The sequence below is a fragment of the Portunus trituberculatus genome, chromosome 6 (assembly GCF_017591435.1).
Source record: "Portunus trituberculatus isolate SZX2019 chromosome 6, ASM1759143v1, whole genome shotgun sequence".
Taxonomy (NCBI): Eukaryota; Metazoa; Arthropoda; class Malacostraca; order Decapoda; family Portunidae; genus Portunus; species Portunus trituberculatus.
In genome coordinates, this window is record NC_059260.1 from 8,565,294 (window position 1) to 8,578,831 (window position 13,538).

The 13,538-nt window shown below is 43.1% G+C and overlaps 1 protein-coding gene across 1 annotated transcript in view; it reads left to right on the forward strand.

Annotated features, from left to right (window-relative positions):
- The window catches only part of LOC123517181, a 72,675-nt gene extending 59,171 nt beyond the window's left edge, over positions 1-13,504 (forward strand). Inside the window, exons 3-4 of the mRNA XM_045277183.1 lie at positions 3,988-4,201; positions 12,284-13,504. Coding sequence (XP_045133118.1) covers positions 3,988-4,201; positions 12,284-12,675 — 606 coding nt within the window. The 3' untranslated portion in view covers positions 12,676-13,504. The remainder of the gene's footprint in view (positions 1-3,987; positions 4,202-12,283) is intronic.
- Positions 13,505-13,538: the final 34 nt, after the last annotated feature.

Consider the following 13,538-nt stretch of genomic DNA (forward strand, 5'->3'; position numbering starts at 1 on the left):
ACTCCCATGTCCGGGATCGCCGTGCACAGACTTTATTGGCGCGATTACGTATTGGTCACACGTACTTTACAAATAGGTACCTGCTGACCAGGGACCCTCAACCTTACTGTGAAGACTGCCTGGTGCCACTCACAGTACGGCACCTACTTGTTGAGTGCCCTAGTTTACTAGACCTGCGACATCGCTACCTCTACCGCTGTCGCAGTAGAGATAGCGGTGTCTATCACCTCTCTCAGGTCCTTGGACCAGCGTGTCTGGCCCTTGGCCATGATTTATTCGGTTTTTGGGAGAGGCTGGCATTCTCCCTTATTTGTTAATTTTAGAATTTTATTTGTGTATTTTGATATATTATTCGATTTTATTGTACTTTTAGTGTTTTAGCAACTTTTAATTGTATTGGTTTTATTGTTTTTAGTTTTTTTTATAATTATTTTTCTTTATTTTTCTTTTTTGTTTTTAAACATATTTCGTATATTTTAATATTTAAGTAGCGGCGCCAAATGACCCTGGCTGTTGCGGCGCCTACATTAAAATCCATCCATCCATCCATCCATCCCATGTCCGGGATCGCCGTGCACAGACTTTATTGGCGCGACTTCGTATAGGTCACACGTACCTTACACAAAGGTAACTCCTAACTAGGGACCCTCAACCTTACTGTGATGACTGTTTGGTGCCGCTCCTCGTGCGGCACCTGTTGGTAGAGTACCCTAGTTTGACCGAGTTACGACACCGCTACCTCTGGTCCTTGGACCAGAGTGCCTGGCCCAGGGCCATGACGTTTTTAAGTTTTTGGGAGAAGCTGGTGTTTTCCCATACCTGTGAATCTTACTTTATTATATGTATTTTGATGTTTTATTTAATTTTATTGTAGGTTTTTTTTTTTTTTAGTTACCTTAAATTTTATTGTTTTTAAATGCATTTAGTCGTTTTATAATTTTTCTTTTAAACCTTTTTGTTTTCCATTAGAAATTTTAGCGGCTCCTAATATTAAAGCCATCCATCCATCCGTATTATTCTCGTCACTTCTTAGAGATGACTCAACCGAGTCATCGGACAAAAGGGCAAACCTATTGGCCAAATGAACAGGTCCACCCGCCCCAACAGAGCGAGAGGTAGCAGGAGGAGTTGTCTTCGGACCGGCAGACTCAGCTGAAGAGCAAGCGGCCAAGGAAGCATAGGATGTCGCACCAGTACCGTCCTTCTGGCGGTACAGGAGTTCGCGGTGGGGTCTACCTAGAATAATGAACTGACTACTAGCAAGCTGTAAAATGTCCTGCTCCAGGCGATACTTGGGGCATTGCCTGCAACGTACCTGGTGAGCATCACGGCAATGAAAGCAATAAGCAGCAGCATTGCAATGCTCCTCAGAATGTGAGTCTAGTGCAGAGCAATTACCACATCGAGAAGCTTCCTTACATGAGCTTTTGCTGTGACCGTACCCATAGCATGAGAAACACTGAAGAGGGTGAGAAACAAAACGCCTCACCCTAAGATTAGGCCCGACATTAATACGGTCTCTCCATTCCGTCCCTCCCCATCACCCTTTCCTCCCTCCCCATCTCCTTTTCCTCCCTCCCCCTCTCCTTCTCGAAAGATAAGTTACATGCGTCCCGCCTTGTAACATTCGTGAAAACACACACACACACACACACACACACACACACACACACACACACACACACACACAAAACAACAGATTTTCTAACAGATTCTCTCTCTCTCTCTCTCTCTCTCTCTCTCTCTCTCTCTCTCTCTCTCTCTCTCTCTCTCTCTTCGTTTCCTCTCCCTTCCCTCCCTCCTCCTCTTCATCTCGAAAGATAAGCTACATGCGTCCCGCTTGAGTCTAAAATATTAGCAAATGTCACTCTCTCTCTCTCTCTCTCTCTCTCTCTCTCTCTCTCTCTCTCTCTCTCTCTCTCTCTTTTCTCCGAAGAGAGAAGCGTCCACTTTCCTCTTCGAAGGCGATATAGTAACTAAAAAATAGCAGCATAATATACAAAGACGACAAGTATGACAAGCTTGCACGAGTTTCCCGCGCTCGGGCGCGCGACACTACCACCCGTATATCATACAGGCGGGCTTTTTTAACATCCGGCGCGAAGGGGTTAAAGCCAGAGTCGGCAAGAGGCTGAGATGCTAAAGTTTTATAAACCAACCGCGCTTCATCAACCGCTGCTCATAAACCAGTCGAATGCGAACAACTGTGCCATATGCCTTGAGAAGTGAGTGCAAGGCGTGATAGGAAAATGATGGGTTAACATTTACCATCAAGAGGGAGTCATATGCAGCAGAAACGCGACCCTCAGAAGAACTCCCAGAACAGGAGACTGCTGCGGGAGGCCCTTGTCGAGGGGAATCCTCCTTCCCACTCAGACCTGAAGATGACGTCTCGTGGGCCAGGTCAGCCACCTCACGAGAACCTGAATGTTTTTTGTTTTCCCATAAAAAAAAACAGTAACACAAAAGATTAGCCCCAGGGGCAAGGGAAACCACCTACTGGGACGACAATGGGAGCGAGCGCTGGCTGCCATGGACGGGGTACCTCGTCCCCATGCGGACCAATCGTTTTAAAAAAAGGCCCCACATGATGCAGAAACTTTGTCCACGACAGAGCTAAGATCCCTCTCCCAAAGCATCCCAGCCTGGACACCCAACCATCCAGCACAGGACGGCCCCTACTGGGTGGCTCCGCTGGTCCACTGGCAGCCTACGTAGGAACCATTTAGTCTGGCCCCTCACTGGCGACCGTACTAGCATGGGTAGCCCTCTCCCCGTCGAAAAGGCAGAGCAGGGGCTTAAGCCCCCTCTAGCCTAGCTCGCCAGGTCACAGGGGCACGCAAGCCCCCCCACCACGACAAGGCGATTCCCATCTGGGGGGGCGTTGCAAAGAGAAGGATAGAAACCGTAGGAAGGCAGTTTTGAGATCAAAGTTTTCTTCCAGACTCTATCAAAAGCTTTTGATATGTCTAATGCGACAGCAAAAGTTTCACCGAAATCTCTAAAAGAGGATGACCAAGACTTAGTAAGGAAAACCAGAAGATCACAATTAGAGCGACCTTGACAGAAGCCATACTGGCAGTCATGTGTACTATCAACACACCAGTGTTACGTAGTCATGGGAGAGGGTGGCAGCCATAATCCTTATGGCCACCCTAACCCCAGTTTCCTCCGATGACCTTCATAGCGGCTCGTCCTTGCTGTCTATCCGTTTTCCGCTGCGATCTAATGGCGTGAAAGCCAGCTAGGTAAGTGCGTTATGGTTCGTTGCAGGAAACTGCGCAGGGTAGTGAAGCGCTGTCCAGAGTCTTCCTCCTATGAGTATGTAGTCGCCAATACGTGTGTGGTCCTCGATGCTAATCTGGCTTCGTTTCCAAACAATACTTTTAAAGCAGAGTGCAGCAGCGCAACTCACAGATTCGAATCTGTAACGGTATTAAGTTCCTTAAGCGAAACACCTCTTGTCAACCGAGGATAAAAAAAAAAAGAACAGTTTTCTTTTGTCTTTCCTTCTTCCTTCTCTTTATTGGGTCAAACCCTCAGAGTAACTAAGCTCAGACGGGCACCTCAGCAGCTTCTCATAAACTTATTTTAATTATACAGAAATAAACACATTTTTCCATCTTTTACATTTTCCACAAATGAAGAATAAACAATGCTTACTCTCGGCTACATTAGATTTCACATACTTGTATGTAGGTAAAGAATAAAAGATAAAAGAGTATTTACGAGAGTTGACAGACTTTATAATTGTGACACCTAAAACACCGGCATTTTTTTCCTTAGAGTTACTGGCCTGACTAAACTAGTTGATTCGCCTGGCATAACAATATGTTGGGCTGCATCGGTTTAGCATTGACCAACAGCATCTTGTGTAGTCACTATAGTCACTCTGCTCTGAGTAAAGGGATCTTGCACCAGCCTGTGTCTCATTCATTCCCCTTATCTTTGATATGTTTTTAATACAATATTTTTTTTTTTTCGTAGGTGGATGCAGAGACTGGGAAAAAAAGAACGTTCTCGGAGTTGTGTGAGTTAGTACCGAGGATGTCAGCAGGGCTGAAAGCAGCAGGAGTTGGTCTGGGTGACAAGGTATTGTATTATTCACTGAACCATATAGACTATCCGCTGGTTTATCTCTCCATCCTGCACCGAGGAGCTTCCATCGTTCAGATCTCACCAATCTACGAAAAATTCCAAGGTAAAGAACCTGATTTTTTTCGTCATATTAATCACACACACACACACACACACACACACACACACACACACACACACACACACACACACACACACACACACACACACACACACACACACACACACACACTCTCTCTCTCTCTCTCTCTCTCTCTCTCTCTCTCTCTCTCTCTCTCTCTCTCTCTCTCTTTCTGAATAATAGTAGTAATATCTTTGTTTGTCAAAGACATAACACGTGCAATTTGCATTCATCCATAAAAAAAAAATGTAATGTAAAACCTATGGAAGTTCTCCCAGAATCTGGATAATGACTTTTTAGTTTCTACTCTGCAAAACCTGCTGAGTAAGCAACTCTCTAACGAAAGAGTTAACCAGTACTCTCAATCTTTCCTTTAGTTTAATGGTAAACTCTGCAACTCCCTACCTGCTTCTGTATTTCCGTCTTCCTACGACTTAAGTTCTTTTAATAGAGAGTACCAAGAGATTTGCTCCCTAATTTGGCTAACCTTTCTTATCTTTTTGAAGAACCAGCAAAAAAGTGGGCCTTTTTTTTTTCAACATTGTATCGCTCTTGGCTGGCCTTCTCTCCTACATTATATATATATATATATATATATATATATATATATATATATATATATATATATATATATATATATATATATATATATATATATATATATGTGTGTGTGTGTGTGTGTGTGTGTGTGTGTGTGTGTGTGTGTGTGTGTGTGTGTGTGTGTGTGTGTGTGTGTGTGTGTGTGTGTGTGTGTGTGTGTGTGTGTGTGTGTGTGTGTGTGTGTGTGTATTCGATGGTATGTTACGTTGTTCATATTCGAGAACGAAGTATGGTAACTATATGTGTATGGTAATATTTCTAGTGGTGTGTTACGTTAGTTACTTTGTATTCATACACTAAGTAGAAGTAATTCTTATACATGGGTAACTGGGTTGAAAAAGGGAAGTTGTAATTACTGCATATGAGATTCAATGATAAATAAAACAGTGTTTGGATATTGTAATAACGTCATGAGGATATATTGAACGACATTTAGGTAGAAATTGCTCTGATGTAAGACTATATAGATGAAGAAAGATTGGATTGGATTGGAATTGGAATTTAGGCGCCGCAACAGTAAGGGTCATCTGGCATCGCTACAATATGTTAAAAAAAAGCATATTGTTTATAAAAAAAAAAAGCTAACTAAAAAGCAACTAAAAACAATGAAGTTAAAGGTAACTTAAAAAAAAATAAAACGAAATAAAACACTAAAATATATATAATGAAATAAAATTTACAGATTGGGGAGGAGGCCAGCTTCTCCGAAGAACCTAAAAACATCTTGGCCAAGGGCCAGACACGCTGGTCCGAGGACCTTTGAAAGATAATAAACACCGCTATCTCTACCGCGACACCGGTAGAGGTAGCGGTGTCGCAAGTCCATCAAACTAGGGCACTCTAACAGCAGATGCCGCACCGTAAGTGGCACCAGGCAGTCATCACAGTAGGGTTGAGGGTCCCTGGTCAACAGGTATCTTTGTGTAAGATACGTGTGACCTATTCGCAGTCGCGTTAACCCCTTCGCGCCGGATGTTAAAAAAGCCCGCCTGTATGATATACGGGTGGTAGTGCCGCGCGCCCGAGCGCGGGAAACTTGTGCAAGCTTGTCATACTTGTCGTCTTTGTGTATTATGCTGCTATTTTTTAGTCACTATATCGCCTTCGAAGAGGAAAGTGGACGCTTCTCTCTTCGGAGAAAAAGAGAGAGAGAGAGAGAGAGAGAGAGAGTGTGACATTTGCTAATATTTTAGACACAAGCGGGACGCATGTAGCTTATCTTTCGAGAGGAAGAGAGAGAGAGAGAGAGAGAGAGAGAGAGAGAGAGAGAGAGAGAGAGATGGGAACAGTCTATGCCATTGGGTAATTTTAGACACAAGGCAGGACGCATGTAGCTTATCTTTAGTGATTGGTGGAGACAAGGATGGTGGGAGGAGCACTAGGATTTCAAAGACAGCATATGGCGTGTGTAGTTGGTATCCAACACACTATACGGGACAACTGAACTGAAGAAAGCTCAGAAAAGAAATATGACGTCTACGTAGGCGTCACCGTATTTGCTACTGGGGCTTCATGACGCCCACATAGGCGTCACTGTATTGAAGGGGTCGCGTTAGTAATATCTGTTTACGGCGGTCGCGGATATGGGCTATGTCCAGTGATGGATGGCGGAAGTGGTGATCTTTCCCATTTTCGAAGTGGTGAGCCCCGTTTGCCACCTCCTCTGCCAAATTGCAGAGATGCTACATGTTTTAAAGCCAAACGGGCTTCATCACATGACAGAAACGTCACATAGCAGCGTTTAGAAGGAAAGTCCTTATCATAAAAAAAGTCGAATGCGAAGAAGAACCGTGCCATATGCCTTGAGAAGGGAGTGCAAGGCATGATAAGAAAAAGATGGATTAACATTTAGCATCAAAAGGGAGGTTCTTGTGGAGGGGAATCCCTCTACTTATTCAGACTTGAAGATGACGTCTCGCGGGCCATTACAGTGGGAGCGAGCGCTTAGTTCTTCCCTTCAAGTAGTTGCTGTCAAAGTCTTTCTGGGACGGTCCTACACTATTTGTAGTCTCTATCTCCCTCCTCGGGTTCCTGTCCCCAGAGAAGATCTTGTTGGCCTAGTGCGTGAGCTGACTCCACCTTTCCTCTTATTGGGTGATTTTAACGGACGCCAACCTTTGTAGGATGAAGGTACTAGCAATCCTTGTGGGGTTTTAATTGCTTCTTTTATTGAAGATAATGGGATTTGAGGTTTTAAATTCTGGGGATGCTACACATTTCCACAGTCCAACTGGGACTTTTACAGCTCTTGATCTTTCACTTTGTACATCTAATTCTTTCCTTGATTTTAATTGGCACGGTAGTGACCACTTTCAGATTTTAATGGAATCTGTGAACTCTGAGCCAATGTGCCTCTTGGAAAGTCTCTGTCTCTTCTATTAACGTTCGCACCCCTCTTACGGATGTCTTCAACAAAGTCCGCCGAATTGCTGGGAAGTATTCTGCTCCTTCCCCGCCAGTTTTGTTGTCTGTTGGGCGAACGATAGCAGACCCTAAGACTGTCGCCGACCTCTTTGCGGAGCACTTTGCCAGTGTTTCCCGGAAGGATCCTGCAGGCCCAGGTGCACGTCACCCCCAGAGAATGGAATCTCTCGGCGTCAACTTTTCTTCCACTGGAGGGGAGTCCTATAATGTTTCCTTCTCTGTCTCTGAGTTACAGGCCGCTTTGTCCCAGTGTAATGACTCTTTTCCTGGTCGAAATGATATTCCTAATGCCTTCTTGCGCCACATGTCTGGTATACCGGTGATTTTCCATCTTCTTGGGCTGTGGCAGTGGTTCTCCCATTTCCGAAGCCTTGGAGAGATAATCTTCATTCTACGAACTACCGTCCTATATCTTTGACATCCTGCATTTGTAAAGTGTTAGAAAAGATGGTTGATGTAAGACTCATGTGGTACTTGGAGAGGGGGAATTACTTATCATCGGTACAGTATGGTTTCCGAAAGATGAGGTCTATTACTGATGCTCTTTAATCCCTGGAGTCCTCTATTTGTGAGGCCTTTGCTAATCACCACCACCAGGTACCCGTATAGTTTGACCTGGAGAAGGCCTACGACACAACTTGGTGACATGGTATTTTACGTTCCTTGTTTAATTTTGGCCTCCGTGGCCACTTTCCTATTTTTATTTAGCAGTTTTTATCCAGACGTCTTTTACGGGTTCGAGTGGGAAGTCTTCTCTCCGAGGCTAGTGCTCTAAATGATCGTGTTCCACAGGGAAGTATTCTTAATGTTACGCTATTCGCAGTCGCCATAAATGGTGTTTTAGATACTCTCCCGGATGGCGTTCACAGCTCTTTAAATGTGGACGACTTATGCGTCTCTTTTTCGGCTGCTAAGCTATAACTGATTGAGAGTAAACTTCAAATGACGATCAATAAGGTGTCTGTTGGGCCAACATCAATGGTTTTCGTTTTTCCACCTCGAAGACCGTAGCCGTACATTTTTGTCGCAACCGTGGTGTCCATCCAGATCCCAATTTATACTTAGCCAATAGACGCCTCTCATGTGTGGAGGCGACTCGATATTGGCCTTGTTTTTGTCAACCGTCTTACTTGGGTTTCCCATTTCCGTTCTCTTAAGGCGTGTTGCAGGACGGCACTATCCCTTCTTCTCCACCGAACACTTATCCTTCCCAAGCTGGAATATGGTTCTGAGATATACTCCTCTGCAACGGATGCACGGCTACGTGTGTTGGACTCTGCATCATGCTGGGGTTCACTTGGTTACGGGTGCATTTCGGACACCTCCAATTCCTAGCCTACTAGTGGATGCAGGTATCTGGCGGCTCGACCTCCGGCGCCAGTCTTCGATGCTCCGGTGTTGGTTTTGCATCCTCCGTCTTCCTGATTCTGTCCCTTGTGTGTCAATATTGCGGGACTCGCGTTCGCAGGCGTATAACACTCGACCTAGTCTCCCTAAACCTTTAGGCTTTCGAGTCGCCTCTCTCATGATGGATTTGTCTATCGCTCCCACTCCTGTCTACTCTTTCCGACTCCCCCGAGTTGGTTATTGGCAGCTTCCCGATGTCTCGTTATGCCCTCCAGCCATGGATGGCAAGAAGAATCTCGCACCAACTCTGTCCCACACACGGTTTTTAGAGCACTATCCTACCTATTCTGAAGCCATCCCTGTCTTTACTGATGGTCCCAAATCTGATGCAGGTGTTGGGTTTAGTGTGGGATTTCCATCCTTCTACCTGTCTGGTAGCCTTCCTTCAGTGGCATCTGTCTTTACTGCGGAGCTGTCTGCCATAGTTCTAGCTTTACAGATAATTTTTCACTCTCCTGGTTCCTTCCTTTACAATTTTAGTGACTCGCAGTGCTCTTACTGCTCTCTCCTCTATTATTTCCCTTAACCCATTGGTTTTATTAGCTTTGGAGTGGCTATATCTTCTTACAAAACGAGGATATCGTGTTGAGTTCTGCTGGGTCCCTGGTCACGTTGGTGTTCCCTGGAATGAACACGCAGACCGCCTTACTAAAGAGGCAGCAAGTCGCGCTCGACCCTCTGCCCCTGTCCCGTTTAGAGATGTATTCCAGTACATTCGTCTGGCGATTGTTACAAGATGGCAGAGGAGGTGGCAAACAGGTGTTGCCACCACGAAAATGGGAGAGATCACCACTTCTGTTCGCCATGACCATGACCTGACCGCCGTACACAGATTGTATTAGCTCGGCTACGAATCGGTCACACATATCTTACACAAAGATATTTGTTGACCAAGAACTCTCAACCCTTCTGTGATGACTACCTGGTACCGCTTACCGTACGGCACCTGCTGGTCAAGTGCCCTAGTTTGATTGACTTACGGCACCGCTACCTCTACCGCTGTCGCGGTAGAGATAGCGATGTCTATCATCTCTCTAGTCCGTGGCCATGATGTTTTAAGATACCTGGGGGAAGCAGGCCTCCTTCCCATTTTGTGAATTTTATTCTATTTCATTATATGTATTTTAATGTTTTATTCTATTTTATTGCATTTTTAGTATTTTAGCTACTTTTAACTGTTTTGTTTTTAATTCCTTTAAGTTAGGTTTTATAAACTATTTTGTCTTAATTACAATACTGTAGCGGCGCCAAATGACCCTAGCTGTTGCAGCGCCTAACAAAAAATCCAAAATCCAATCCGTTATGGCTAGTGCCGCGGGCTACTGGCAGGTGGTTCTTGCCGCTCAGACATCAGGGTATCTAAGTCCCAGACTCGGGAAGGTGAAAAGGGGAGGTGAGCCTGTCCCGGAACGGGCGTGGCGTTCACTTTTATGGACAGGTAGTCGATTCGCTCACCACAGAGCTGCTCTGTTCTTCCCGCACTTAACGTTGTGCTTTCGTTCTGTTGCTGAGGCATATTCCCTCTTCTGGGTTGAGTATCATCCAGAGGCTTCCGGCTTCTTGTCCATTTAGAGCGATGTCAGACTTTTTCCTGTGAACTCTGAAGGTTTCGACTCATAGATCCAATCCTTTCAGGAGCCCCATAGATGTGACTAGCTGGACAGTGTCGCAGCTGGTATGATACCTGTTAGCAGGTGGCCAGTTTTAGCCCCTCGACACTGTAGGTTAGGACCTGCCGGTTTAGTTATATTTTACTTAGTTAACTGTGGTACTGTTTTTTAAAAGTCTTGCTGATCAGGGTTTTATCCTCCATTATTTATCATGGGCTTGTTGGGTTAAGGGGAAGCTTGGAGTTTTTTGCGTATGAAATTTTGGTGCAAGAAGAGAGATGTTGGTAAGATGAGATGGTCTTGAAGTTTGGACTTTGGACTGCGATTTTTTTCTGTATTCACGAAGAGAAACTTGTCAAGGTCAACAAACAATACAAATAAAAGGCCCATTGGATTACTAGTTCCCTTAAAGAGAATAAGAGTTATCCAAAAGAAAGGGACAAGTGTATTGAAACCTCCCTCTTAAAAAAAGTCAAATCGTAGGAAGATGGAAATACAGAAGCAGGCAGGGAGTTCTGAAGTTTACCAACAGATAGCAGGTATATAGGAAGGTGATGCCTGAAAGATGCCTGGTGGCATATTGTGAGATATTTATGAAGTGTTAAAAGTGGAGAGAAGGTGATTAGAAGATGTGTTATGTTTCTTAAGATACTATCCAAGTAGTGGTGTATTGGCAGATGCTATCTTACAGTGTGCATCATTACAAGCACGGAAACCTGCGGTTTGTAGTTCTTGGGAGCAGGTAGGCCGAAGCTATCTGTGACATCATTAGGTGCTAGGACGGAACGGGTTGGAAGGTGATGTTTCATGAGGGTATGGTTCCGGATTAATCTTTATTTCAGGACATTTGTGTGTAGTGACTATTTTGCGTTGGTGAGAAAACTGTGCTCGATTTATGTTTCTTTTAGGGTACCTACCTTATGTTTGCTTACACCGTATACCCGTACTTGATGTGAATATTTGTATTGGTAAGTAAGCTGTGCTAGACATTAAAGTATATTTATATACAGGTTTAGTACCCTTACAGGAAGTTCTTTTTGACTAGTTTAAAATAACTCTAATGAAATTAAGGTGAACCCAAGCTGGTCGTGAGAGTAGCAGTTTTATATCATGCCATAAAGATAGAGTCAGAATGTGTGGAATAGTGTTCCAAGAATAATGCACGGTACTAAAATCCAGTAACATGATCTTATTAGAAATAGCAAGGTCGCTGACAGATTTGAGTGGTAGTTGCTACTAATCACCTCTTGGAAACCTAAGCATAAAGAGATGGAAGGTACATTTAATACCACTATAGCAGATGTAACTGAACCTGATAGATTTATTTAGTTAAGCTTATTTCAAATGCATATAATTGAGAACGTGAATCAGAAGAAAAACGGACTTGGGAAGACGTTGGATTCGATATTAGCACCTTACCAATAAGGATTCGCTACGCAAGTCCAATAGAAGGACTCCAGTATTCACCCATAAGCTAGAGATTGGGAGTGAGCGGAAGTCACTGGAGTGGTGTACCGAGACCAATAAATAAAGATAAATCTCTGTAGCAGAAGAATAAATCTCACACCCATGCTCCAACTTAGAATTAATAAGGGTTCAGTGCAAGCGAGCAGTGGACATCATGGACACTAACCGAGTCGAAAAGTGGCAAGAACAAGGAATAAGAAACATCAAATGGCAAAATACTAACATGATAATAGAAAAAGAAAAGTAACCAGGTAGCAAGACAGTTTGCCCACCTACTTTTAATCTTCAATCAATATACCATACTTCTAAAACTATCCCCCAAATGCAGCACTGCAGTCTTCATCACTGTATTAAGAGATGCCAGTACTACCAACAAGACACAGGACGGCCGTCAAAATTCCAGCACTACAATAAAAAGACAACATGACTAGGAACGGAACCAACGAGAGCAACAGTAGTCACCTACAAATTGAACATTTTTTTTATGAGATGATGCATAATTATGTGATACTCTAGCAATGTAAGTGTTTGTTGAGTAATTTTTCTACTCACACAGAGGATATGATGCACGCCATGTTGCTAAGCGGTGCTAATTGGGCAATAGTACACGCTGAGCTGCTAGACCAGGCTGAAGCTGTATTCTCCCTCTTGCCACCAAATACCCTGAAGAAGATGTGGGTGATTGGTGGTGCCGTGGATAGCCCAGCCATTGAAGATCTCATGGCCTATGCTCCGATACCTCCAGTCACTCAGGTGAGGATTCCATATTCTGGAGCTGGTTGTAATCGGTGGTTTTGTTTGTATTTCTTGTGCCATGAGAAGATTTGTATTATAAAAAAAAAACGAATTATGCAAATTAGGAAAATACGGAATACATTTCATCCAAACGTATTCCGTGTTACATTGATAACCCCAATTAACTGGTTAACGATAATGAACACATTATGATATTAATCTGTCTGAACACTTTTCATTTACTCGTAAACATTATAAGGTAAACCAATGAAAATTCACTTTCTTTTATGCAAAGAGATATAAAAAATGTATGTACATACATTCTTTTCATAATTGGAAAGACATGAAAAGGTTCATAATGGTAGAAATGTTTTCCACACGGTTTCCTCTGCACTTCATCTTTTCTCATGTGTATCTCAGACTTACTCTGTCATGGATGGTTCTTCACTTTCTACTCTGAAATTTCTAATGAAAATCATGAAATAATTTGTGAAATGTAATTCAAGTGCTTTCTTGGTTTTGGTTGGCTTTTGATGCTCAAGATTTCTCTTTATTCATAAAAAGAAAAAAAATGTATAGGATTATAAAGAACTTACCACCGCATGGGTTAAACTTTTACCTTATGCATTATAGCTTTCTGAATTAGGTGATGGATTTACAGGCACTGGAGGAAAAAAAAAAAAACTAAAAAAATATGTTCATTTTTATTCTAATGGTAGATTTTGAAAAACTGAAAAAAATAACCTCACGTAAGTTCTCTCTGAATACCAATGCCTTCAACAGAGGTCTGTTACTCTTTAAGTCGTCGGATCCCTATAAAGAAACATGGAAGCAGTTGTCCATGATAATGGATGCATTAATTTATTTTATTGATTTGATGGCGCCAGATTTACTCTAACTTTTTAGAAAAATATTCTTACAGATATTGGTGTTAATTTGAACTCTGTGTATCATTAGTGTTTTGATACTACTAAAAACTATACTGCACTCTTAACTATAGTAAAATATTTCACAACCTAAAACTTCATTGTTAGATTTTTACAAGCTCTCTCTCAAAAAATGTCAACAATGGTGTT